General features: G+C 41.5%; 1 protein-coding gene across 1 annotated transcript in view; it reads left to right on the top strand.

Annotated features, from left to right (window-relative positions):
• Positions 1-3,810: 3,810 nt before the first annotated feature.
• CRY2 (cryptochrome circadian regulator 2) overlaps positions 3,811-25,975 on the top strand; it is a 65,134-nt gene continuing 42,969 nt past the window's right edge. Inside the window, exons 1-4 of the mRNA XM_060261803.1 lie at positions 3,811-4,046; positions 10,748-10,856; positions 19,627-19,769; positions 24,221-24,405. Coding sequence (XP_060117786.1) covers positions 3,835-4,046; positions 10,748-10,856; positions 19,627-19,769; positions 24,221-24,405 — 649 coding nt within the window. The 5' untranslated portion in view covers positions 3,811-3,834. The remainder of the gene's footprint in view (positions 4,047-10,747; positions 10,857-19,626; positions 19,770-24,220; positions 24,406-25,975) is intronic.

The following is a 25,975-nucleotide window of genomic DNA, read 5'->3' as shown; positions in this document are numbered from 1 at the left end:
GACCATTCTACCCTCATTTTTTCAAAAACCTAGTGATGCGGGGCAACAGACCTTACACAGTCTTGAGGCACGAAAGGCCCTCGCTTTCTATATTGAAAGGACACGTCCCTTCTGTAAGGACTCTAGACATTTTGTGGCTTATGGAACACATAAGCAGGGACACAAAATCTCTACTCAGAGGTTCTCAAAGTGGGTTGTAGCTGCCATTACTTTATGCTACCAGTTGGCTAAACAACCCATACCTCAACACCTACGAGCTCATTCCACTTGAGCTGTTTCTACCTCATCAGCCTTCTGTAGAGGCGTACTGATGGAGGACATCTGTGCTGCCGCAGTCTGGTCTTCTCCATCGTCATTTGCCATGCACTACGCCCTAGACGTTGGTGCTCGGCATGACGTATCCCTCGAGCAAGCTGTACTCCGTACAATCTGTACTCTGTACAATCTTTGATTGTGCCCCAGCTTCATGCCCCATGAGTACAATATTTCTTATTATTTTTCTGCATGTTTAACATGTATTCTTCTATTACAGCACCAGCACCCGCCTCCATGCACTTTAGCTTACCAGTCACCCATGTGTAGGACTGCACAGAGACCATGATGAAGATACAGGTTGCTTACCTGTAATTGATGATCTTCGAGCGGTCATTGGTGCAGTCACACACGCCCGCCCAGCCTTCTCCGCTGCTGGTTATTCTTCTCTCTGCTAACAAATATCTATATACAGCGGCTAGAAGAAACTGGGTGGGTGGAGCGCCTCCCCCTTGCTCCAGGCATTCGCAGTGGATGCCTGCTCCCCAGATCGAGAGGGAATGCGTGCCAAAATTAACGCTTAGGCTAGCTTTGAATTCTCCAAGGTTGGGTTCGATTCCAGAGGAAAGCCCATGTGTATGACTGCACAGATGACCACTCGAAGATCATCAGTTACAGATAAGCAACCTGTTTTTCACCATCCACTCTCCACCTAAGGCGCTGATCGTTATAAAATGTTATGGGGGCACAAGAATAGCTAGCTTTTTTAAAAGGACTGCATACATGCATGATGGATTAAGACAGAATCACCTAGTTTAAGCCTGCTTGACAATGCATTGCAATTATTTGGCTAGCTTCATAAGCGGGTGAAAGCAAACCAGGGATAGTGTGACATGGAGTACCACTAAGAAAGTGATACCTCCCATCTTCTGCTTTGAGAGTCCTTGAGAGACACAGTACAAGTGTTTTTAAAAAGGCCACTTTCACTCTTGCTCACAAGATGCTTATGCACAGTCACAGATTCCATTGGTCTTACGCAGCATGGCAACATCTCTCAGAACTTTCAACAGGTGGTGGGGGTTTTCTTTTATTTATTTACAAAACTTATGGTGCACCTTTCTGCCTTGATCAGGGCCACCATGTCAGCTAACATTTTAAAAATATGTTAAATACAGGCGGTGATCACACTCACTAAATAATGCACTTTCAATCCACTTTCCAACTGGATTTTACTGTGTGAACTGGCAAAATCCAGTTGGAAAGTGAACTGATAGTGGATTGAAAATGCATTATTTAGTGTGTGTGTGTGATCACAGCCACTCACTGTAAAAAGCATTAAAACAAAACATAAGCACATCATTAGAACACTTAAAGCAAAGCCAAAATACACTTATATAAAACGATCAGTAAAACATAGGGCAAGAAGGAAAGATCACTGAGGAAACACCAGACTAAGTCTTCACCCTCTGGAGGAAGATGGCAACAGAAGGAGAGAGAGAGTTCCAATACAAACAGGCCCAGTTCTAGGGTTCGGAGCAGGCCCGACCCGAGCCCTTCCGACGCCCTAGGCAGCACAGCTCTGCCCACCCCTCAGTCCCCACACCTGCCGCGAGAAACTTCCTCTAGAGGTCTCTTCAAAACACCCACGAACCTCAGAGCTGGTATGGCTGGGTGTCCTCGCGGCAAGCGGTGTGTGTGTGGAGCGAGCGGAGTGGAGGGGGGGTTGGGCCGGCAGGCGCAGAGCTACTTGCGAGTAGCTCCACACCTACTGTCTACTCGCGAGTAGCACCGGGCAGGAGCTGGCAGCGGAGGCAGGGTGACACTTGGGGTGCTCCAGGAGCCCTATGCCTACTACTAGGTCCTCCTTCTTGCTCATCCACCCGCATGTTCCCACCTGCTTTTGTCTTTCCCCAGTGGTGCTGGGTGGAAGGTGTACCTGGGAATGCCACTAGAAATGCCAGTGCTTTGTGCACCACCCAAATGCCTTTCTCCAGCAGATGTAGGCAGCATATGCAGCTGGGAGCACAGGTGACAAAACTCTCGCAGGCAGTAGAATGGTGTGAGTGCAGACATCAGAGGAGATGCATGAATAGGGAGTCCGCAGAAGTGGGCTGCACCAGAAGCCATGGGCCCTGGCAGCTGCCCACCTCAGGGTTTTCTATTTGTTTTTCTTTTTTTAAATCCGCATAAAATGGTCCCGCACGGGTTCCAACCACATATAATGATATAAAGCAGGGTTTCCCAAACTTTTATTTCCCATAGCCCGGTTATTTTTACGCTTCTCCCTTCGTGACCCACTAAAATTTGGGGGTGGAGCCAGGAGACTTTGGAGGTGAGCCAGGAGACAGGAATTATGTCGTTTCCTGTGGTGTCAAGGGCCAAGTGATGTCACTTCTGGGGTACACTGAACCAAAACTCCACCTTTTCCTGTTATGTTTCTTCCAGAATGTCCACCAGTGGGGCCAGGGCACTAGAAGTCCTCCCACAGTTGCTTCCCTCCCTCCCAGCACCAAGAATACAGACAGAGCGTCACTTGCAGGGAAAGAAAGAAGGGGGGGGGGGCAAAGGAAAAAAAGCCTTCATCACCATCAGATGACCTCAGCCAGCAACAATTCTGCCCAGGGGGTCATTTGGTAAAAATGTAGGTGAGAAGGAAGGCAAGGCAGCCCAGCTCCTTTCTGCACAACACAGAGATGGAGGAAGGAAGGAAGCCAAACAGAGCTCAGTCTGTGTCAGTCTTCAAGGCTAGCTTTTCTCTGCACAACAGAGAAGGGGGAAGGAAGCCAAACCAAGTGCAGGCTTTGCAGCCTGTGTCAAGGCTAGCTTTTTCTGCACAACAGAGAGATAGGGGAAGGAAGGAAGCCAAATGGAGAGCAGGCTTTGCAGCCTTTGTCAGTCCTCAAGGCTAGCTTTTATCTGCACAACAGAGACGGGGAAGGAAGGAAGCCAAATGGAGAGCAGGCTTTGCAGCCTGCGTCAGTCTTCAAGGCTAGCTTTTTTCTGCACAACAGAGAGAGGGGGGGGGGGAGAAGGAAGCAGAGCAGAGGTCATGCTTTGCTGAGGGCGGGGCTAGCTTTCTTGGGGGCAAGACTAGCTTTGGCTTTTCTTATGACCCGGTAGTGAGGCTTCCGTGGCCGGCACCAGTCACAACCCTGCAAATGGAAAACTCTGATATAAAGGAAAGGTTCTTTGGTAGGGCAAGGGATGCCCTAGAACATAGCCCACAGGTAGCTTAATAAGAAAGTTAATCAGCAATTGCATAATAACCGGGGATACGGCTAGCTAAACCCAGCTATCCAAACAGCTCGCGGAAATAACGTGCCTTACGAGCGTTCCTTGGGTATAACAGCTCCGCCCACCGATCGCGCGATCTCGGCCTTTCCCACTCCAATACAAGCATTAAGAACGTGCCGGTCTGCCTCCACTGGGTCTTCGAATTATGCAACGACGGCAGCCAATAGGGCTTTGGGGGGTGGAGCCGCGCCCGCCTGAGCGAGGGGAGGGCCGGTGTGGTGTTGGCGGGTTGGGCGGCTGAGCGGCGCTCGGCAGAGTGAGGCGGTTGTTGTCTCTTTGGGATTAGTGATGGCTTCTCTTCAAGGTTTGGAAGCCCCGGTGCGGCCTTCCGATAGCGGCGGAGGCGGTAGCTGCTCAGTGCACTGGTTCCGACGGGGCCTGAGGCTCCACGATAACCCTGCGCTGCAGGCGGCCGTCCGGGAGGGCGGCTCCGTGCGCTGCATCTACATCCTGGATCCCTGGTTCGCGGCCTCCTCAGCTGTGGGCATCAACCGCTGGCGGTGAGTGGGGGCATCGGCGGGCCTACAGGCAGGCGTGTGTCGGGATAGGATAGGCCTCACCGCGACCGTGAGAAGAAGCAGCTCCTCGGGGGCTCGGACTTTCCCTGACCGCAGTTGTCAGGAGACGAATGCGAGAGGGCTCATAGCGCATGACGAGTTGTCTCAGTGCCCAGCACCCCAATTGTAACCGCGCTAACTAGCGTTTCCAAGGCTACGTGAAAGATTGCAGATGGGTAGCTGAACAAAGTTTTACTTCAGTTGCATCTTTAAGACCAGCTCTTCTGAAACAATAGAGCAAACATCCACCGGCACTTAGGAACATAGGCTGCCTTTGGGCGCGCAGTCAGCTCTGACCCCTGAAGGCAATCGATGTAATATTACACTTTTAAGTGGATACAAGTTTTACTATGGGGCAGAGTCGGTGCAATGCCATATTGAGGGGTCTTGACAGTTGAAGAATAAGTCTAAAATCAGCAGCCAGTTTGACTATGGCAGGCTCTTTTTAGATAATCGAGAATTTCCTTAGTCTGGGTGCTCTGGACACTAGCCAACAAGGGATGATTCATTCTGGGGAAAGCTGTGGGTTGAGTTAAATAACAAGGGACTGAATGTGTCACTTCTTAGATGCACCACCCATTAAATGGAAAAGTCAAATGGATTGTATTAAATGGAAAAGTCAAACAGATTTATGCAGAAAATGTTGGCTTTCTAATTTGCAGAAAAAAGAGAACGACTCTGCATTTGTTTGAAATGTCTGTTAAATAAGAATTGTGCAGATGGTATCACCACTTTTGTGGTGCTAACTTTATTAGAGTATGGGATGCAAGGCTCCTGTTCAGTTGCTTTAAAATTTTGTGTCTGGTAAAGTTATGCATGATTGTGCCTCCTTTCCTCACTAGTTCACATGGTTTGCACACCCTTTTTTCTCCATACACGTCAGTGGATCTAATGCTGCAAAGGGACAGTTCTACAGTCATGGAAATCAATTAATGGATGAACGACACAACACATGTCCCCCCCCCCCCCCATATCTCTAGAATTCAGAAGAGGAGTGTGGTCTCAGCATCAGAAGAGTGCCTCTTACTCCTGCTGCCAGTCCTCATCATTCCTGCTGACCTCCCTATCTTGCCACTTTGCACTCACTTTGGTCTTCGTGCATTGTTGGTGACTGCATCGAAAAGCATTTGGAGCCATGTTCAAGCAGTCATGGAACAGAGGCTAGTAACCTGTCATGACATTCAGTAGCAAGGTGACATTACAATTAGATACTTTATTTGGGAAGACATGAGTAGCTGTTTTGTTGAGTTGCTTTGTATAGTTTTACTCTCTGTTTTACAATTAAGGTTATTAAGATTATAACCCACATATTTGACTAACATTTTTGATCCAGTGAATGCTTATTTAAAAGTAAGTACAGTTGGATTCACTGGGCTTTCTCACGCCATAGGATTACAATGCGATTTGATGGTTGGATTTGATAGAGTTTATGGCTCGCTGTGACTGAATTGTACAATACAGTATTTGAAGAGCTTTTCTTGTTTGAGAATTTTTGCAGTCTTTGAAAAAGAGTTGGAAGAACTAAGCATGCTAGAAGGCTGTGCAAAAGAATAATATTGTTGCTGACAGTTTGCATGGCTATTGAAATTACACAATTAACAGAGTAGAGCTGGCACCTTTCCTAGTTGGTGATATTTCTGTTCTACTATATATTTAACTTGGTCTCTACATATAAAAACTGGGAAAGCCCTGTTATATCATGCTCAGTAATCATGGTTGTTGTTGGTCTTGAATTATTCTGTATTTAAACTAGAGGATTACTCTCTGTGCCCTTAGATATAATTTAGTAAATCTAAAAGTTAAATGGCTAAGGATTTACTAGAGACTAGAAAGTGTCAATTATACTTGACTAATTTCTTGGGGATTTGGTGATTTTGTTTTAAAATGTATGTTCTGTAGAAGATATTACAGTTCTTGATGATTGCTGAAGGTTTAGTTTAGGTAAGAGGTCCTCAGGGTGGCACCCATAGATGCCATGGTGCCCAATGACACCTTTCTTGGCACCCACCAAGTGTATATAGAGAGTAGGGTAGGTTTTTACCCATCAAAGCTTCTGATTGGAGATTTATTTGGCTGTGCATATTTTTAAGAACATTTATTTGGCAGCAGTTGTTGCCACACTACAAAGATCTTCACTGTCTGAGTAAAGGTAAGCTGTGGCAGGCATTTTGTGGCTGGCTCAACCTCCTACAGTAGCCATTTTGTAGCTGCATCCACCACATTGTCAAAATTCCAAGGTACTTGCAGCCTGAAAGGGGTTGGGGATCCTTGGTTTAGGTAGATCTGATTGACTTTGCTTCTGAAAGCCTGTGGTGCATACAATCAGTTCTGTTTTCTCAGTGATAGCAGATTCCTAAATTCTTTCAGCCAGTTTGAGAGCCAGTTTGGTGTAGTGGTTAAGTGGGAAGACTCTTATCTGGGAGAACCAGGTTTGATTCCCCACGTCTCCACTTGCACCTGCTGGAATGGCCTTGGGTTAGCCATAGCTCTGGCAGAGGTTGTCCTTGAAAGGGCAGCTGCTGTGAGAGCCCTCTCAGCCCCACCCACCTCACATGGTGTCTGTTGTGAGGGAGGAAGGTAAAGGAGATTGTGAGCCGCTCTGAGACTCTTCAGAGTGGAGGGCAGGATATAAATCCAATATCTTCATCTTTCATTCTTTATCTCTTGCATAATATTGTTTATCACGTGCTGGCACCTGGTTACTCTGTGGACACTTGTTTCCCACTTTGTTTAATTAATTAATGTATGGCATTGTGGTTAATGTAGCTAGGAATTCCTAAGATCGCCTAGCAACCTGAAGTTCTAGCTCTTTTTAATGTTATGCACCACTGTGTGGTGAGCTAGACTTATTTTTGGGGTTGAGAGAGCTCTGAAAGTGCTATGACTGACCCAAGGTCACCCATCTGGCTCCATGTGGAGGAGTGCAGAATCAAACCCAGTTCTCCAGATTAGAGTCCGTTGCTCTTTACCAGTACACCACACTGGTTCTCTGCTTTGTATAATGTTCTAAGACTTCGCAAAACCAGCAGAAGAGAATGTTAGTTGTATTGGGTTTCTTGGTGGTAATATTTCTCTTGTTGCTTTAATGTCAAAGTATGAAACCTTAGGTGAAATGCAGCTCAGCAAAAATGTATTGTGAAGGTTTCAGTCCTTCATGCATACAGACATCTTTGGGGTCAAACTTTTATGACTTCTTGAAGAAGAAAATATGGAATGAATTGTTTGCCTTTTTTTCTTTAATACAACTATGAAAGAATGCTCTAACAATTAGCATACAGAAATTGCTCTTTATGAGTAGAATTTGAACATGCAAGCTGCATTATTTGTATAATGTCACAACTTTGACTGAAGCCTTTGATTATAAATGACATTTCACCATCATCACATTTATGCACAAATGAGGCTTCCATTTTAAAGACAGAGCTAATAAATGTAACCCTTTAGCCCGGGGGTGTTGAACTCATTTGTTATGAGGGCCGGATCTGATATAAATGAGACCTTGTTGGGCCGGGCCATGTCAGGTTGGGCCGGGCCATGTTGGGCCATGTCATGTGTATACCTATTTAAGATTAGGTAACAGCAGGGGTCATTTTGTAGAAAAATAGGTGGCGGAGCTCATCCAGGAATTGTTATGCAGCTGCACTACTATTCAATGGACAAGGTGGGGAGGAGGAGGTGGAACTCTCAGAAAGGTTCAGGAACTGCACTCCTGTGAGCTCCTGCTGAATCCGAGGCCTGGGTAACAGAGTTATGAACTTTATAAAGGATACAGACAAACACAGTATTTTTGCTTAAAATGTTAGCGTTTGTTGGCATTAAAGGTGCTTTCTTTGTATCTCTCCCATGGAATCCAGGGAACTGGGCAAAGGAAGCTTTGGATCTTTCCTTCCTTTCTCAGGGGTCCAGTAGGGAGAAGGGAGAGAGGATTGGCTCAGAGCTCTGCTGTGCGATTGAGAGAGCCTGGAAAAACAAGCTCTGCCTTCCCCCCTTCCTCCCCAAGAGAGAAGCCTCAGCCAATGGAGAAAATAAAGGTTTTGCTCTGTAGCTCCTGTGTGATTGAGCAAGCCTTGCAAAGCAAGTTGTTATATAGGAGGAAGCGGAAGAAGATGACAGCCAGTTGCTTGGGGGCCTGATAGGAGCCCTCTGAGGGCCTCATTCGACCTCCAGACCTTATGTTTGACACCCCTGCCTTAGCCTGTGCAGGTGAAGTAGCCACTCTCCTGATTAAGCACAGCTATCTGGACTTTGCTCCCCTTTGCAAAAAAAAAAAAAGCATCATTTCCCCCCCCCCTCCCATTATGGATTGTTGGGAAAGATATATTGAAGGATAAGAACAGATGTTTGAACCCTCTCTATGAGATGGTTTAGAGACCGAGAGTAAAGTTAAGGTAGGTCACATGGATTAAGGATGAGGGGGTGTAGTGAGAAATAAAGAAAAGGGATATAACTTAAATTATCCCATGAATGAATAATTGAGAATTTTTAGAGCAGTTTTCAAATGGAAGAGGAATGACAGCAAAGAAGTGTGCATATCTTACTTGCTTTAATTGCATGAGTCCATGAAACCTCAGGTGAAATGCAGTTCAGCAAAATTGTATTGTGAAAACAAAAGAGAGAGAGAGAGCTCAGAATGTGTGATGCACTGTGATTTTCCATTTGCCCTAATTTACCCATTCCTGTATGGCTGTGTAAAAGAACAATCTCAGCATCCAATAAAAAATGTGATTGCTAGCTGACATCAGAACTCAGTGTGCACAAAAAGCTGGTACGATAATGAGATGGCTGTACTAAACTTGTTGACTCAGTATGTGTGTGCGAGGGAGAGACCAAAACCTAGTCAGAAGGTGAAGAAGTGCATGAATTGAGTACATGTACACATTAAGGCTTCAGGATGGTAGAGGGGTGTAGTTCAGAGGATGAGTCATTTCATGCAATGGTCACCTCAAGATTGGATTACTGTAATGCCCTCTACATGGGGCTGCCTCTGTGCCGAACCCGGAGGTTGCAGCTGGTGCAGAACGCGGCGGCTAGGCTGTTATTGGGGCTCCCGAAGTGGGAGCACATACAGTAGGGGCTACGCAGACTGCACTGGCTGCCAGTTACTTACCGGGTTTGTTACAAAGTGCTGGTTATTACCTTTAAAGCCCTATATGGCCGAGGACCTGCCTACCTGAGGGACCGTCTTTCCCCATAGAGCACTGAGGTCAGCAGGGAAGAACCAGCTGGCTATCCCCGGACCAAAGGAGGCAAAACTACAAAACACTCGCACACAGGCCTTCTCTATCGCAGCTCCACACCTATGGAACCAGCTCCCGGAAGAAGTGCGAGCCCTGCGGAGCCTGGACCAGTTCCACAGGGCCTGCAAAACCACCCTTTTCAGGATGGCCTTTGCCGGCTGAGCGACTGATGTTAGGTGACTTCTATCACCATTATTTTTATGAACAGAATTAACACCTAAAATCTATTTGTATTTGTTTTAAATTGGAATGTTTTGAAGACTAATGTGATTTTAAACCTTTGTATAATTATATGAATACGTTGTTAGCCGCCCTGAGCCTGCTTCGGCGGGGAGGGCAGGATATAAAAATGTTTTTTTTATTATTATTATTATTATTATGAACTTTTAAAAGCATTGTCAATTGTGACCAAGTTTCACTGAAAACACATGGACTGTCACATATTCACAAATGTGACCTATTGAAACTGCTTTTCATGTTAGTGTTTGGATGGCCATGCATAGTGAATGCAATATAAAGCTCTTTCTGGCATAGTTTAGAATCTGTCAGATGAGCGTTTGTTTTGTTTTTTATCTCTAAATCCAGCTGTGTTGCACTACGGCATGACCCAAAGCTAATAGAAAATTGATCACATTTGCAGATAACTTCAGTCTAAGTAGTAATCCTGATAAGCAGATGAATTTTATAGATAAATAAGACTTTTGTCGAAATAAAAATAGTGGATCAAGTGGAACATTTCTTTCTAGCTACAGTATGAAGTACTAGTTTTGACCTCAGATCAGTGTTGGTTTTGTCCGTATTTTATCTGTCGTGTTTACCTGGCCTTCAAGAATGTAAAGGTTTGGGTTCTTTTCCCCTGTTAGGTTGCATTTTCCCACCATGTAATAGTGTGACTGCCCCTGTCTTTGGTACTGGTTTGTAGAGTTTTATAAGATATCACATTGAAAGAAACACAGAATAAATCTTTTAAAAAACAAATTATGTGTTTCATTAGTTTGTTGGGCTGGTGCTTGAGCTTGTTTGTGGTAGCTGATACTTGTCAATTTCTGTACCAGTAGCTTAAATAATTTTAGTTACCTTTGCAGTACACCATGATACCATTTTGAATATTTCCTACAAATTGTAGTATAGGAAATAGGAAAAAACTTAATACTACAGTTCTGTGCACATTTATTCAGAAATATAGTAGATCCAGTGGGGCTGCAAAATGTGTACATCAGAATGTTCCATCTTCAACAGAAAACTCCAACAGAAATGATAATATAGTACGGAAATACATGGTGCTGTGAGAATCTCTAATAAATTCTTCTGTATATATTTTTGAAGGGAGCCTATCAGTGCTCTATGGATATGAATGAAAAGTGCCATATCCAACTGCTGTTGATTGCATTTCTTTTTTCTCCATAGGTTCTTGCTCCAGTCCCTGGAAGACTTGGACAACAGTTTAAGAAAACTCAACTCCCGCTTATTTGTTGTACGAGGCCAGCCCACTGATGTATTCCCAAGACTCTTTAAAGTAAGTTAACAAACCTTATTAATCATATTCTTGTGGTGTTATTTGGAATTTGGGGCCTCAGTACAAATGCAGTACCTTGGCCTATTTTGGCTATAGCTACCAAGTAATTGCTTGTGGAACTCAGCTTACAAGTGTCCGACCTTGCAGAGCTGACATCTTGATTAACACCCATTAGGGCTGAAGATTTGGTCCCTTGGTCTCTCAGCTGAGGGTTAACTTAGAGGGGCTGGTGGTGGCTCGGTAGCCTGGAAAGTGAGGATTCAGTCCTCAGCATTGTGTTTTGATCTTGACCATCATCCAAAGCCCTCCTGTGGGACAAGGGGGCTTTGAAAGTAGGCATAGAGAAAAGAGCCACAATTGGATTAAGGCAGACCTGTTGAGAAGTCTTGTTTCTTTCTTCCTTTGGAGGCAAGCCCATTGTCAAGGAACTGGCCAAGTCACACCATGTGTGCTTTATCCACTCAAAGATGCAGGGAAACTTTTAAAGCATCAGAATGGCTCTTTGTTTTGGAAGAACTTTGTGCTGCTTTCATCTTATAATGAAACTTGCTGAACAGTTCATCCACTTCTTCATTTTTCACAAGTGTTTGCTAAACATAGTTATGATCTCATAAACAAGTCCTTGGTATGTCTCAGTTAATTGCTTTATTTTGAGAATGAGACCTGTAACAGTCAGTTAAGAAATAGCTATTTTAAATTAAGTCAGTTGTAATAATCAGGGCTTTTTTTGTAGAACAAGCCCAGCTTGAACTTATTTGCATATTAGGCCACACACCCTGACATCACCATTGTTTCACACAGGGCTTTTTGTAAAAAGCCCAGCAGGAATTCATTGGCATATTAAGCCACACCCTCTGATGTCAAGCCAGCCGGAGCTGCACTGCTGTGCATTCCTGCTCAAAAAAAGCCCTGGTAATAATAGAAAGAATAACACTAGTGTTGGTTATTTTATTGGTGCTGATATGAAAAAAGGCCCATTGAACTAAAATACCGGTACCATATGAGGGAAGCACATGGTTCACCAGTGATGAACGGCCTTTCTTAAACATCCAGAGGATTGTAGAAATTAAATTGTAGCTTTAATAAAATATAAAAATTGTGTTCATGTATAAAACAATTTTATTAATTTGCAATATATTGATATAATATTCTTAAAAGAATAAAATAATCAATACAAGTTAATAACAATACATTACTTTTCCCCCCTCCTCTCCCCCCTTTTCATGACCCCCGCCGGTGTTTACTTAAATTGGTAAAAAATACAAGATAATTTTATCAAACCAAGAATCTTATAACAGTAAAAAAGAAAAAAAAGAAATGAGTATAAGAAAAGTCAAACCCTATATGTCCCATCTTCATTCTTATCCTTTCACTATAAGGAGAGCCAGTTTAGTGTAATGGTTAAGTGTGCGGACTCTTATCTGGGAGAACCGGGTTTGATCCCCCACTCCTCCACTTGCACCTGCTAGCATGGCCTTGGGTCCGGCCATAGCTCTGGCAGAGGTTGTCCTTGAAAGGGCAGCTGCTGTGAGAGCCCTCTCCAGCCCCACCCACCTCACAGGGTGTCTGTTGTGGGGGAGGAAGGTAAAGGAGATTGTGAGCTGCTCTGAGACTCTTCGGAGTCTCTTTTACTTCGGAGACTCTTTACCTCCCTCCCCCACAACAGACACCCTGTGAGGTGGGTGGGGCTGAGAGAGCTCTCCCAGAAGCTGTCCTTTCAAGGACAACCTCTGTCAGAGCTATGGCTGACCCAAGGCCATTCCAGCAGCTGAAAGTGGAGGAGTGGGGAATCAAACCCGGTTCTCCCAGATAAGAGTCCGCACACTTAACCACTACACCAAACTGGTTCTGTTGGCACAATCCATAGCGGTTTTCTCTCATCACCATATTTTTTATATTTTAACCAGGTACTTAACAGATTCCTTCTTATATAATGATGTGAGAAAAAACCATCCATCTTATTTTTCCCATAATACATATATGCATGCCAACCAAAAATATTTCCATGGCGTTCTAAAACCAACAATTTCTTATTTAATAATGTCATCCATTCCTTAATCCACACCAAACACACTGCATCGTGGTACAATTTTACATCCGGCACTTGGAAACCTCCCCTTTCTTTTGCATCGATTAAAAATCGATTAAAATTTTCATTTTGATTCTTGGTTTTCTCCCAGCCCATACAAATTCTGAAACTTTTCCTTGCCATTTGCTGAATTTTTTATTTGCTGAATTTTTTATTATCCTTTACAATTGGAATTGTTTGAAATAGGAACATAATTCTTGGTAGAACATTCATTTTAATTGCAGCAATTCTGCCCAGCATAGACAAGTTCAATTTTCTGTAAATATGTGTCTATTTTTCTTTTCTCCACCTTTTTGCCTTGAAATAACTTAGCACAATTCTTATAGAATTCTCTTTCAATTCCTGCTTGGTCTACAATTTCTTTACCTCCTAATACAATTTTATTAATAAATTTGTTCTCCCTTTTCTTTTTCATTTGCCAAGCCAGGTATTTTCTAGGCTTATTTGCTCCTTCAAAAGATTTCTGTTGCAGTCTTTTGAGATTCCATTCAACCTCTTTGTTTAACAAATGTCTCAATTGATTCTGTAATATTGTAATCTCCCTTATAAAAAATTTTTCCCGGTCTCTTTTTGAGTTCCTTTTCTCTTTGCAATCTCTTTTTGTATGTCCAGCATTTGTTTCTCTTTTGCTCTTTTATCTTTATTGTTCATTGTAATTAAAATACCTCTCATTACAGCTTTGTACGCATCCCACACTGTCTGAAATTGAATGTCCTCATTTTCATTTATTTGAAAGAAAGCTTTAGTTTCTTTTTCTAGAGACTCCACTATATCCGTTTTCTGTAGTAAATCTTCATTTATCGTCCACCTCCTTGTCTTTTTCACACATTTTGCCATCCACATTAATGGATTGTGATCTGCCCCCACTTTAGGAAGAATCTCTATTTTTTTCTTCATAAGTCCAAAATCTTTTGTAGTCCATAGCATATCAATTCTTGAGAAAGAGTTGTGCCTTGCTGAATAAAAAGTATAATCACGCACTTTAGGATTAAATTTTCTCCATATATCTTCCAAACTTTCTTGTTTCACTAATTCAAAAAACGATTTTGGTAATTTTCCTTCATTATTTTTTTTCCAGATCTGTCCAAAATATTTTAATTGTGCCATTAAAGTCTTCCATTACCATTATTTGTTCATATGTCACTTGGTCTAATTGTTGCACAATATCTTTAAAGAATGCATCTTTCGCCCCATTTGGGGCATACAGTCCCAATAACGTCTTTTTGTCATTCAACACCACTTCCACTGCTAAATATCTCCCATCATTGTCCTTAAAAATCAACTTTGGATCCAATTCTTGTTTAATATAAAAAAACACTCCCCTTTTTTTCTCCTTAGGCAACGAGTATAATTCCATTCCCAATTGTTTATTCCATAAAAATTTATAATCCATTTGTTTGATATGTACTACTTGTAGACAAATTATACTACATTTTTGTTTCTTAATCCAATGAAATGTAGCCTTTCTTTTTTGCGGTGAGTTTAGTCCATTTACATTCCAAGATATTAATTTGTAATCCATAGTGATTCTTCTTTTATTCTGTATCCCCAAATCCCCTATGTTCTTCAAAAAACCTCCTCAGTTCTTGAACATTTGTAATTGTAATCCTCTTTCCTCCATGTTCAAAACGTAGACCCTTTGGCAGTATCCATCTGTATCTCACTTCATTCTGCCGTAGTTTGTCAGTTAGTTTTTTTATACAGTCTTCTGTCATTTATGACCTTTCTTGGCAACTCTTTCATAATTCTTACTCTGCTCCCATCTACTTCCAATGTTTTTTCAAATTGTTTACTTAAGATCTTTCCTACCATATCTCTTGATACAAATCTTATTACCACGTCTCTTGGCAACTTGTTTTTCTTGGCATACACTGAATTGACCCTATATATACAGTCAAAAAGATAGCTAGATTCATCAGCCTCCACACCCAAAAATTCTGCAATGATTCTTATTATATATGTCCTCAAATCAGACTTTTCATTTTCAGGTACTCCTCTCAGATGTATCTGGTTTTCCATTAATTTACAGTATTGTAGAACTACTTTCTCCTGTAATTTATTAATCATGGAATCTTGGTCTTTCACTTTATTCTCAACCACATGCACTTTCTTTAATGTTGCTTGTGTATCATTTCTGAGATCCTCAATTTCTTTTTTAATCTTCGCCTTCACCACCTCTGCACTTGCTTCAGTATCTTTTTTAAATTCTTTAATTAATTGTTTCTTGTTATCAGTTATTAAATCTTTCATCATTTTGACCAATCTTGCCTCCATAGCCTCCAATTGCTCTTGTATTTGTATTTTAGCCATTTTTCCTTCCTCCAATGAACTGGCCCTCGTACGTGCTGGCTTCGATCCTGGCTTGTGTTCAGACATTACTGTCTTCCCATCACAAAAATAGGCTTTAAAGTTGGTCTCACAAAATTAAAATTGAACCACAGGATCTTATAGATTAGAACATGCCCGTGAGCCCAAAATCGCCATTCTCAGAGCTTCCTAGCTCAAGATATTAATTTTTAAAGTTTATAATTTACACAAAATGGCACCCGTGATTTTTCTGACCCTTTTTTAGAAATTTTCCTTTTCTTCTCTTAAGGTCCACCAAACTTACTTTCACTTATATAATCCAATATATTTCACCCTGTTATGAAAACATCTGCCGGCTCCACTGATTTTTAAAGTCCCATTCTTTTAAAAAAATTTAATTTTTTGACCTTCCTTTAATGGCCGCCGAAGTTTTTCTATGGTTTAGTCCTAGAGAAGGTCAGGAGGCTTGACAATTTCCCTTCTTCCAATGGTGCCTTCCTGCTTTTCTTGCCACGAAGTCTCATTTTGATGGTTGAGAAATCTCACGATGCTTGTATGACGCCACTTCCTGTGACGTCTTCCAGATCAGTAACTCAGTGACGATGGGGATTTTTTGCAGAAACCGCAAGTATTCCAAACATAAGTTGTTTTCAGCTTATAACTTTGTTTCTTGAATTTAAAAAGTCCCGAAATTACCCCCTTTCCTCCTTAACTTTAGAATGTCGTAATTAAGTCCGAATTTCAATCCTTATCTCATGTAAGGTTTATTTTAGTCTGGAATGATAGATAAAAATCTTACCTTGAAACTAAATATATCCTTCTTTACACCGTCCTGTCCAAAGATAAATTTAAGATGTTAGAAAGGTCCAAAGAAAGCTTGAATCTTGATGAGTTTAAGTAAATTTAATGACCACGGAGACCCTCTGTAGACGCTGGAATGCAATTCTTCACCGGGGACTCTTCAAAGCCTAAAAGGAACCCCACTGGAACTCCTCGTCAGCCAAAGTAAACCCCCTCAAAATTTCCTAAGCATGTCTTGGCCTTTTCCCTAACTGAGAAAAGTAGGCAGCAGGTGTTGAAGTCACCTTCTCTGCCCAGAACAGAGGCTCCGGTCCACTCCTCTTTGAGAAGGTACTCAACTCTCCATGATCCAACCCCGGAAAAATGTGTTTAAACATATAGATTTTTCTAAAAGATCTTTAGCAGGAGGCTAGTCAAAGCATTTCAGTATAAAAACCTTATCTCTGTGATAATTTAAAAAAAAAGTGTTTTGGGTCAAAATCAGTAAAAATTGATCCTTAACAGTGTTGGCATAAAAGCAGTATCTATTCCAGAATGATTTTATGCATGAAATACAAGATGAGATACATCAGACTTTGTTCGTAAAAATTGCTGTGGTTTTCAGATGCAATCTTTAAAAGGATAGTGCTTTTAAAGAAAAGTTGAACAGTATAATTTTTATCTGAAATAATTGAGTTTTTCTACATCTACATTTTCTACATCAAATGCTGGTTGTTTGATTCTGCAAAAAATAGCTGGCTATTTTTTGCTTTTTTATACTGGTAGTTATGCACAGTTCTTCAATTAATAGCCAGTAGATTTTATTGGGATAATATTGCATGCTTCCAATTTGTTTCATTTCAAATTTGTAGCAGCTCTGCACAAATGAATTCTAACTGTGAATCTGTCTGAGGAACACTTGATTGCAGTAAGCAAAGTTTACTGCATCCTATAAGTTTATTTAATTGTGTCATGTTTTGAAGTGACTATAGAATTCTTGCTGTGGCAACCATTACACCTCCCCCAACTCATTTTGTCAAGAAAAATAGGTCAAGTTTTTGAAGAGTGAGATGTTGCAGAAAGGTTTAGATGAAGCTGTGAATGTACTTGAATGTTTCTCTGTGATTCCCTGTAGTGATAATTATACAAAATATGGACTTGATTTAGCATATAATACATTTCCAAATAGGTGTCCTAAATATGCCTTATGTTAATGTTCCTGTTTTTTCTATGCCTTTTTAGATGTGAAAATAATACTGTTTTCCAGTTTATGGCAAATTATCAAAGTTCTGCAGTATTACTTTTGTCTTATTATTGGTGTTGGGAGCCTAGATGTGCTGCCTCACTTACACATCACAAACCAACTAATAACTTAATTTGGGTAGTTGGTAGGTAGACAGTGTGCTCCAATTGTGGAAAATATGTGCTTTCTTATTGCATTATTGCCCCTCTCCATGTGATCTCTGCCACAACTGGAACAAGATACCACATTACTAAACAATCACAAGTTGCCTTTAGTATGCATATAGATCTTAATATTTTAACTTTGCTGGTGTGAATTATTCATGACTCCTTGTTACAATAGAAGTAAATTTCATGGCACACCTATTTCCATACTGTATGATATGAGCTAATTGTACTGCTTGAAAGGCATCCATCAGAAATTGTCTACGCTTGGCTTTTCACCTGAATCTCTTTTCACCTGAATCTCTCCAGATAATGGCCCTGGATCAAGCCAGGGCCATAGTCAAACAGAGACTACAAGACATTGAGAAACAGAATGATATTGCCAAGGTCCCAGATTATCTAGCTCCCCCTCAAAGGAGATATGTGTTAGCTCCAGCCCCCTATCTCTCAACTCTAACAATACCATCCCACAGAAGGGCCTTTTCTATGGCCCGTTGTAATATCTTTCCTTCAGCAGTCGTTGAGGTCCGCTTTAGAAAGGTGCCTATGGCTGAGCGGGTTTGTCCTTGTGGTGCAGATAAAGTTGAAACGATTGACCATGTTTTGTTTGTGTGTGGACTATACCCTGGCATACGAGCCAGGTACATTTATTCTTTGTTGGAGGGATGTCTCGGGTTTTCTGATTTCAAAATCAGAAATACGCTGTTATCAGATTTTAACCCCCAATTCACAATTAATTGTGCCAAATTTATGGCGGCAGCTAGGAGAATTCGTGAGGATTTTGTAAAGAAGGGGTCCTGAACTGACTGTTTTTTGAATATTTCCAAGCTTGTATTTTATCTTTTCTTAATTGCCTGAGTACTCTGTATACCATCACAAATGCTACTGAAACTGATATAAATACAGAGACCATGCATAAAGTTGCCAAATTTTGTTCCCATGCAATCAAACTGCATTTTATGGTTCTTACAAGTTAATGTCGAGGTAACAGATTGTAATTTTAACCAGTGTATTCTAGCTAATATTTTTTCTGGAGCTGTATCATTTTAAAACCTTTTATTATATGTACTATATTTATTAAGCTAGAAGATGTTTGACCACTACTGTATTAATTGTCATATCTCATTATTCATACTAATGTCCTATATTTTATTTTCACATTTATTTTTTAAATATCTTACGTTTTACCTATTTAGGTCCATCTTGATTTTTACAATTTTTATGTGGTTGTTGTTGGCCTGCATTGTGCTGTGTATTTGGTCATGGACCATAATAAAGCAAACTGAACTGAACTGAACTACTGCTTGAAAGGTGTGGGGGGGATCACTGCCAGTAGCAATGTTTAATTGATGTGCATGCAGTAGAACACAAACATAATATAAAATCATACATTTAAATGGAAGCATTGTGCTGGTTTGTACATTATAAAGTAGAAGTGGGTATGTGTGAAATCTTTAATGTGTGTTTCTACTTGAATGACTTCAGTGTCCTAAAGGCAAGAGTTGAAAAAGCTCTTCTTAGTATTAAATAACATATTTAAGGCAATATGATTATATGTAATGGGTGGTGGAGGTGTTGAATGCTTTTGCTGTCAATGCTACTTTCTGAAACTCAGGAATCTTTTCAGAACCAGAGCCCACCTTAATCTATAAGCAGTGATGTAAGACCCGCTAAACTGCAAGCATGTGACAGGAAATCATGTAACATCACATTTGTATGATGAAAAAAGGAGGACCCAGAGTTGTGACCTCACTGGGGAATGAGGCTTGGTGCCACAAGCACATATGCAGCATTGGAGGGCCAGTTACTGGGTGGTGGCTGGATCAGGCTGTGCTGGGCAAGGGGAAGAAAGAGTCAAAGAATATCTGAACCTGCCTGTGCTAAAAAGGAATCGTCTCCACTACAGAATGACATTGCCTTGCCATCTTGCTACTCCTCTACAAAGAGGGACAGCAGACCCTTTTTAAGTGCAGTAAAAAAAGTGACTTCAGGCTCAGGTCTCGAAATACACCTTGGGGTCTCAGTGGGTTGAAGGACACTCTTCTAAAATGATATCTTCTCCCTAATTCCTCTGTTTGACTCTGCCACTGTACACTGGCCTGATTTCCATAAACAGTGCTGCTGCTTCACTTGGACTGGTACATCATTTTTGTACTGTGAGCTTTTATATTGTGTGGTTTCTTGCAGGAATGGGGGGTGACTCGTCTTACCTTTGATTATGACTCAGAACCATTTGGGAAAGAAAGAGATGCTGCTATAGTGAAGTTGGCTAAAGAAGCTTGTGTGGAAGTACTGATAGAGAATTCGCACACCCTTTATGACTTGGACAGGTAAGATATAAACAGATGGTATCGTCATATTTGAGAAGAAAAGAACTGTACATTGGAGATGTTTAGGATGTATATTTAATGAGTTTTCAATTGATCCTGCAGGAACAGGAGTTATATTTTCATACTAAAGAATAGGTTCTACTGAGGAGAAAAGGAATTGGTCCAGTACTTATACATTGAAAGAAGTTTATCATTCTTTAGTACTGTAAGGAGCTATACAATAATTAAAATATAACAAGGTGTCATTACAGGTATACATTTTTCTGAAAACCAGACACATTAGGGAACAGTATGTGTAGAATGTTCCAATATAGACTATGAGGAAACACATGAAGCAAAAAAGGAAAATGCACATGCAGTGATATAGGACAAGGGGATAAATGAAAGTTGTTTTTTGAAGCTGTACACATTTATTGAGTTTAGTAGACAATTTTTGCACCATTTCAGTGTTTCACACTGAGATAATTCTGCTTTTCTGTTTTAAAATACACCAAAATTCTCACACTTGTATGTATTTGCCACATTCTTTGTAGCTGAGGTAGATCCCATATTTTATAGTAACTGCTATACATACTTCTGGATATCTTGCTAATTGTTCTTAATTTGAATTGTGTTGATTAAATGGGCAGAGATATTAATGTTGGAGAGGTTGAATTTTTTTTTAAAAAGGTGTCTTATGCATGGAGTGAGATAGCAACTTTAAATTCTTTTATCTGCTTGATATTTTCCTTCACTGTCAGTCCAGATTTCTTATTCTGCATCTGGAGCATTGTACAGTATTCATTGAACACAATTAACATAGTTTCCTTAATAGATGAAGTCATATGATGTCATGTCTTCCGTATCCTGCATTTATAGTTGTGATTGTCATGAAGAATGTAGTTGCACAAAGTAATGGGCCCTTCTTAGACATTGCTTGTGTTGTGGTGCAATGTTCCCTCTAAGCTGCAGAGTCTCGTAAGCTACTGGCATTAAAGTGAGCTACTGCATAAATTATTGTGCTCTGGGCCATTTTTCCTGAGCTAAGACAAAAAATGTGTGAGTTTGAGGCTAAAAATCTGTGAGCTAGCTCACGCTAACTCAGCTTAGAGGGAACACTGGTTGTAATGCTCATTATATTTCCCTTAAATGAATGAATTATTATGGTTGAAGATCAGTTCTTCTATCTCCCTTGTCTGCACCACTTTCAGCTTTTTGGTTTAACAAAACAAAATTCTTTAGAATCTCTACACATTTCTTCTGTACAGCTCTATCATAGAGATGGTCATTAGACTTATTTTTGACAAACATCAGCTATGTGTAGAGCAGTGCCCTGGTGTTGGAGTTGTTAGCATTAAGACTTTCTCCATGCAGTAAAGCGATGCCTGTATTCACATTTTAACAGCAACTTTGTTTTCTAGGGTTGACTGCTTCTCTTTTCTTTGTCCCCGCCTCCTTCAGAATGTGCAGATGGAATGTCATATTATTATTATTGAAAACAGACTTCTGGGAATAAGTTGTAAAAGCTAAAAACCTTATTTTCAGAAGTTACTAGCTTCTTTGCACTTAAAATAAAATTTTGAAATGCAGATTATCCTAATCTTTTGGGACAGATGCCTTTAATTGTGCTTATGTGAAGAGTATCTTTTTCTTATGGCTATCTTTGGAAAGCTTTAGGAGAGCATGCACGCAAGGTTGATCATGTGGCTCATTCATGCAAGAAGGAACAGGACAAGCAGTGTGCTTCATAGTGCCATAGTGTTGGCAACGTCTGCCTCATTTTAATGCTGTTGACCTCATTTTAGAACACCCTGTCTTGATGCTAAGCAAGTGTGTGCCTGGTAGCATAGGACGTACTAAATAGCTGGTGCCAATAGTGATGCAGTGATAAAACTCATTAGAAGTGTGCAGTTTCTTGAGAGATTTTGTGGTATTTCACTAATATGTTCTGAACATGTGACCACCATTTTGTAACTCTTAGCAGTTTGGTAGCTGGAATTATTTATTCATCTCAAATTTATATGCTGTCTTCTATGTGATCAGGGGTAGCTCCAGGGTGAATGTATCACAAGCTATTGACCATATAGAAAGCTGGCCACTATGCCATACTATCACCAAAGCTTTTGTTTTGGTGTGATCTCTCCTCAGTGTGGGTATATACTCCTTTTTTCCTTATGCTTCAAGATATTAGCCAATGTTGCCTTTTGAGGTCTTGGCCAAATTCCAAAGCCTAGTTTGTTACTGATAATTATTTCCAGGGTCTTTTTTTGTAGAAAAAGCCCAACGGGAACTCATTTTCATATTAGACCACACCCCCTGATGTCACCATTGTTTAGCATAGGGCATTTTTGTAGAAGCCCAGCAGAAGCTCATTTGCATATTAGGCCACACCCCCTGATGCCAAGCGGAACTATATTCCTGTGCGTTCCTGCTCAAATCCCTTGTTATCTTTTATGCCAATACTAAACATTAGTCAGATAAATATGGGGACATGAGGAAGAGTGATTCTACTTTATCAATGAATTAGAGGTTTTGAGAAGCTGGTTAACATCCATACAAAACATTTTGTTTCTCTAAGGAGCTCAAGATAGGTATATGATTTTCCACTCTTCAGCTGATCCTCATAATAATACTGTGAAAGTGACAGACCCAGAGATCATTAGTGATCCTCATGGCTGAGTAGGAGATTGGAGCTGGATCTCCCCAGCCTTTTTTACCCTTTAACAATATACTATACTAATTAACTCTAGGGCAGTATTTTGTTTGCCACAGTTAATAATAGTCTCTTCTGATTGCACCACAAATTATATATCTAGGTGTGAAGAACAGTGGGGGAGAGAAAGTCCTGATTTGCAGAGGTCTTATTTGATCACTTCAAAAGTGAAAGCAGCATATGTTACCATATGGCGCTCTCTCTCCCTCTCTCCCCCTCCGCCCCTCTCATATAATATACTAAAGCATATCTGTCTCTGGAAAAGAAGCTTATTCTTGCTTTGCTTTTTGGTGAGATTTTTCCCTACAAGTCATTATTACAATGATACTGTTGTCTGATTCATCCCAACAGTGTGAAAAAGGGGGTGGGAAATTTCAGATGTGTAGGGAGAAGGGGATAATAAATTGAGAGGCTTTCTTAAGATCTTCTGTTGAGATGACTGAGCTGGAGATGGGGGAAGAGTATTGTGAGGACTCCGATGTCAAACCTTCACAAAGTTCACAGGTTTCCTTTTGCAGAGAAAAGAGTGTTTCAATTTTTAGGGGTGCCCTATTTTACCCTTCTTTCTCATATAAGAAAAAAAATATTTGTTACTTGGATTCAAGGGACTGAAATACTAAGAAGCAGGGATCTGTCATTTGCTTTGTAGCTACTTTGTTTTGTTGGGAAGCTGGCTCACAGAGCACTGCATGTGAATGTAGTGGTTGAAAGCCTTCATGGAAGCCTGGGTGGCGTGGAGTTCCTCCCCTTTACACGTGCAACCTGTGGGGGAAGGACTGGCACGTGGCTGTTGCTGAAACATTAGACTAAAAGCCCAACCCTTTGCATAAGTTGTTGACTGAGAGGACGTGGCTATTGGAGCTGTAACTGCTGCAGCATACACTGAGCAGGAAACTGATTTGGCTGCTTTGGTTTTATATAAGCTAGCAACCCAGCTCAGATTTCCTCTTTAACTCTTCTATTCCTGTTTTTTGTGAAAGATTCTTTTTCTCTTCCACAGCCTTAACAACTTCAATACAGTATGACACAAAGTTCTAGGACCAATGATATTTCCTCACTGTAACCCTAAGGAAAGGAAAGGTCACCTGTGCAAGCACCAGTTGTTTCCGACTCTTGGTTGATGTTGCTTTCACAACGTTTTCACGGCAGACTTTTTAACGGGGTGGTTTGCCATTGCCTTCTCCAGTCTTCTACACTTTCCCCCCAGCAAGCTGGGTACTCATTTTACTGACCTCGGAAGGATGGAAGGCTGAGTCAACCTCGAGTCGGCTACCTGAAAACCCAGCTTCCACCAGGGATCGAACTCAGGTCGTGAGCAGAGCTTTGGATTGCAGTACTGCAGCTTTAATACACTGTGCCACGGGGCTCTTCCTATAATCCTAAACACACATGTAATACTAGTATGAACTGGGACCTGGCAGTACTTCTTGGAGGGTGTCCTGATCATGCAACACCTTGGGATATTGTCCCTAGAGTGAAGAAATGAGAGGTTCGTGGTAAGGTTTCTTTCTGGGGGTTGATATTGTTGAGGGGGGATTTTAAAAAAGGTGTACTCTGGGACATGGTAGAATTTTTTAGGACAAAGATGTAAAGGGGCCAGATTGGACAGCCTGGTACCTTAATGGTAAAGATGGGGAATAACAGAATAGGTATAAACATTTGTTTTGCTCATTTTTTTTGTCTTGATGTGAAAAAGGGAGTCCATGATTGAAGCTGCAGTTTTCATACAAATCTGTCACTGCATTTTCCTATTCTGCAGGATAATCGAATTGAATGGACACAAACCTCCTCTTACATATAAGCGTTTCCAGACCATCATTAGCCGCATGGAACTACCTAAGAAGCCTGTTGCTGCCATAACAAGTTGTCAGATGGAAAAATGCAAACCAGAGATCCAAGAAAATCATGATGAGACATATGGGGTTCCATCCCTGGAGGAGCTGGGTATGTTGCAGAGTTCTGGGGTAGTTACGCCAACTTGTTTTGGGCTTGTTTTGGGCTGCATTCTTCTTGCTTGACCTGATTTGGCTATAGGTTTAGAAAAACATTCTAGGTTATAAGTGCATCTTGGGATCTATAAACAAATTGAAGTGCTCTTTGTACTCAAACTGGACAGGATTCTGGGTGCTGTTAAGCTGACCATGTGCCTCTTAGACCCATGCCCTTCATGGCTGGTGTTGTCATGATCCTAGGCCTAGTGTGGCTTACAGGCTACAGGGAAGCCTGTATCAAAGCAGCTACAGGGCCTACATTTTCCAGGATGCCTTCTGTCCCTCTGATTGGGTGAAAGTAGTTTTGGAGGGGTGGGCCCTGGGAGGAAAGCATAAATAGACGTAGCTGGAGAGAGAGGTTATTCTCTGCGAATGTTGAGATGGATAGAGGTTGCAGCAGGAGGGATCCCTCATCCAAGGACAGTGAGTCTGTTTGGAATTAGAGAAAGGGAATATATAACTAGTCACATCAGGGCTTTTATTTCTTTGTACCAGCCTTTACTGTTTTCATGTTCACTGTTGCACTAAAGTTTTTTTTTTTTTTTTTTACAAATCACTTGTTGTTTTTCAGCCCTTATAATAAACTTGTTATACTGCCGGAGTCCTCATGTCTCTGGTCACAGATGGAAGGTGTTTTGTTAAGAAGGAAGAGTGGGGAGAGAGGGTGATCTAGGCCTTCCCAGACAGACTCTTACCAGGGTGGTGGCAGCCAGTAGGAGGCCCTTGTCCCCTGCTAGTGTGACAACTGATGAAGGCCAGTGGTGAGGGTATTCAGGGGGCCTTGTATCTGTTCCTTAGCTCGGGAATCTGTCTGGGGCTGATTAAAAGTGGCCATAGTAATACTGCTCTTAAAGAAACCATATTTGAACCCTATAGATCCTGCCAATTACCCCCCAGTCTCAAACCTTTTGTTTCTGGGTAAGGTAATTGAGACAGCAGTGGTGGAACAGCTCCAGAGTTTTCTGGAAGACATGTCAGCCCAAGACCTGTCCTAATCAGGCTTCTGCCTTGGTCACAGGACAGAGATGGTGCTGGTCGCCCACAGAAACTACCTTCGCAGGCAGCCGGATCAAGACGGGTCAGCTTCTGTTATTATTAGTTCTGACAACATCGTTCAGTATGGTTGCCCGTGACCTGTTGACCTATCGTCTCACCGATATAGGAGTTTGTGGAATAGCCTTGAAGTGGCTTCAAGCCCATAGCTACAGGGGGGCCCACCTTTCAACCCCCCTTCCAACTGTATAGCCCCTCCGTTGGAGGGCCCCCAATCTGTCTTCTTTGCTCACAGCCACTCTGTAGTAGCATTTCTGCTCATCTTTTTGCTTTCTTCTCTTCCTGTCCCTAACACAGCGTGCAGAACAAGGTGGGTAGAAGAGAATCTTCTCATAGCCAGTCTTCTGAGCGTCCAACTTCAGTTCAAGAGGTCTCTGTCTCTCTGACAGAGGAGCACATAAGAAAGGGGTGGGGGAGTGGAGCTGCTGTGACTGCTCAGGTGAAGTGCGGTTAGCCTGTGAAACTCAAGG

The sequence above is a fragment of the Heteronotia binoei genome, chromosome 21 (assembly GCF_032191835.1).
Source record: "Heteronotia binoei isolate CCM8104 ecotype False Entrance Well chromosome 21, APGP_CSIRO_Hbin_v1, whole genome shotgun sequence".
NCBI lineage: Eukaryota > Metazoa > Chordata > Lepidosauria > Squamata > Gekkonidae > Heteronotia > Heteronotia binoei.
The sequence above is the reverse complement of the archived record's forward strand: the minus strand, read 5'-3'. Positions and strand labels throughout refer to the sequence as shown.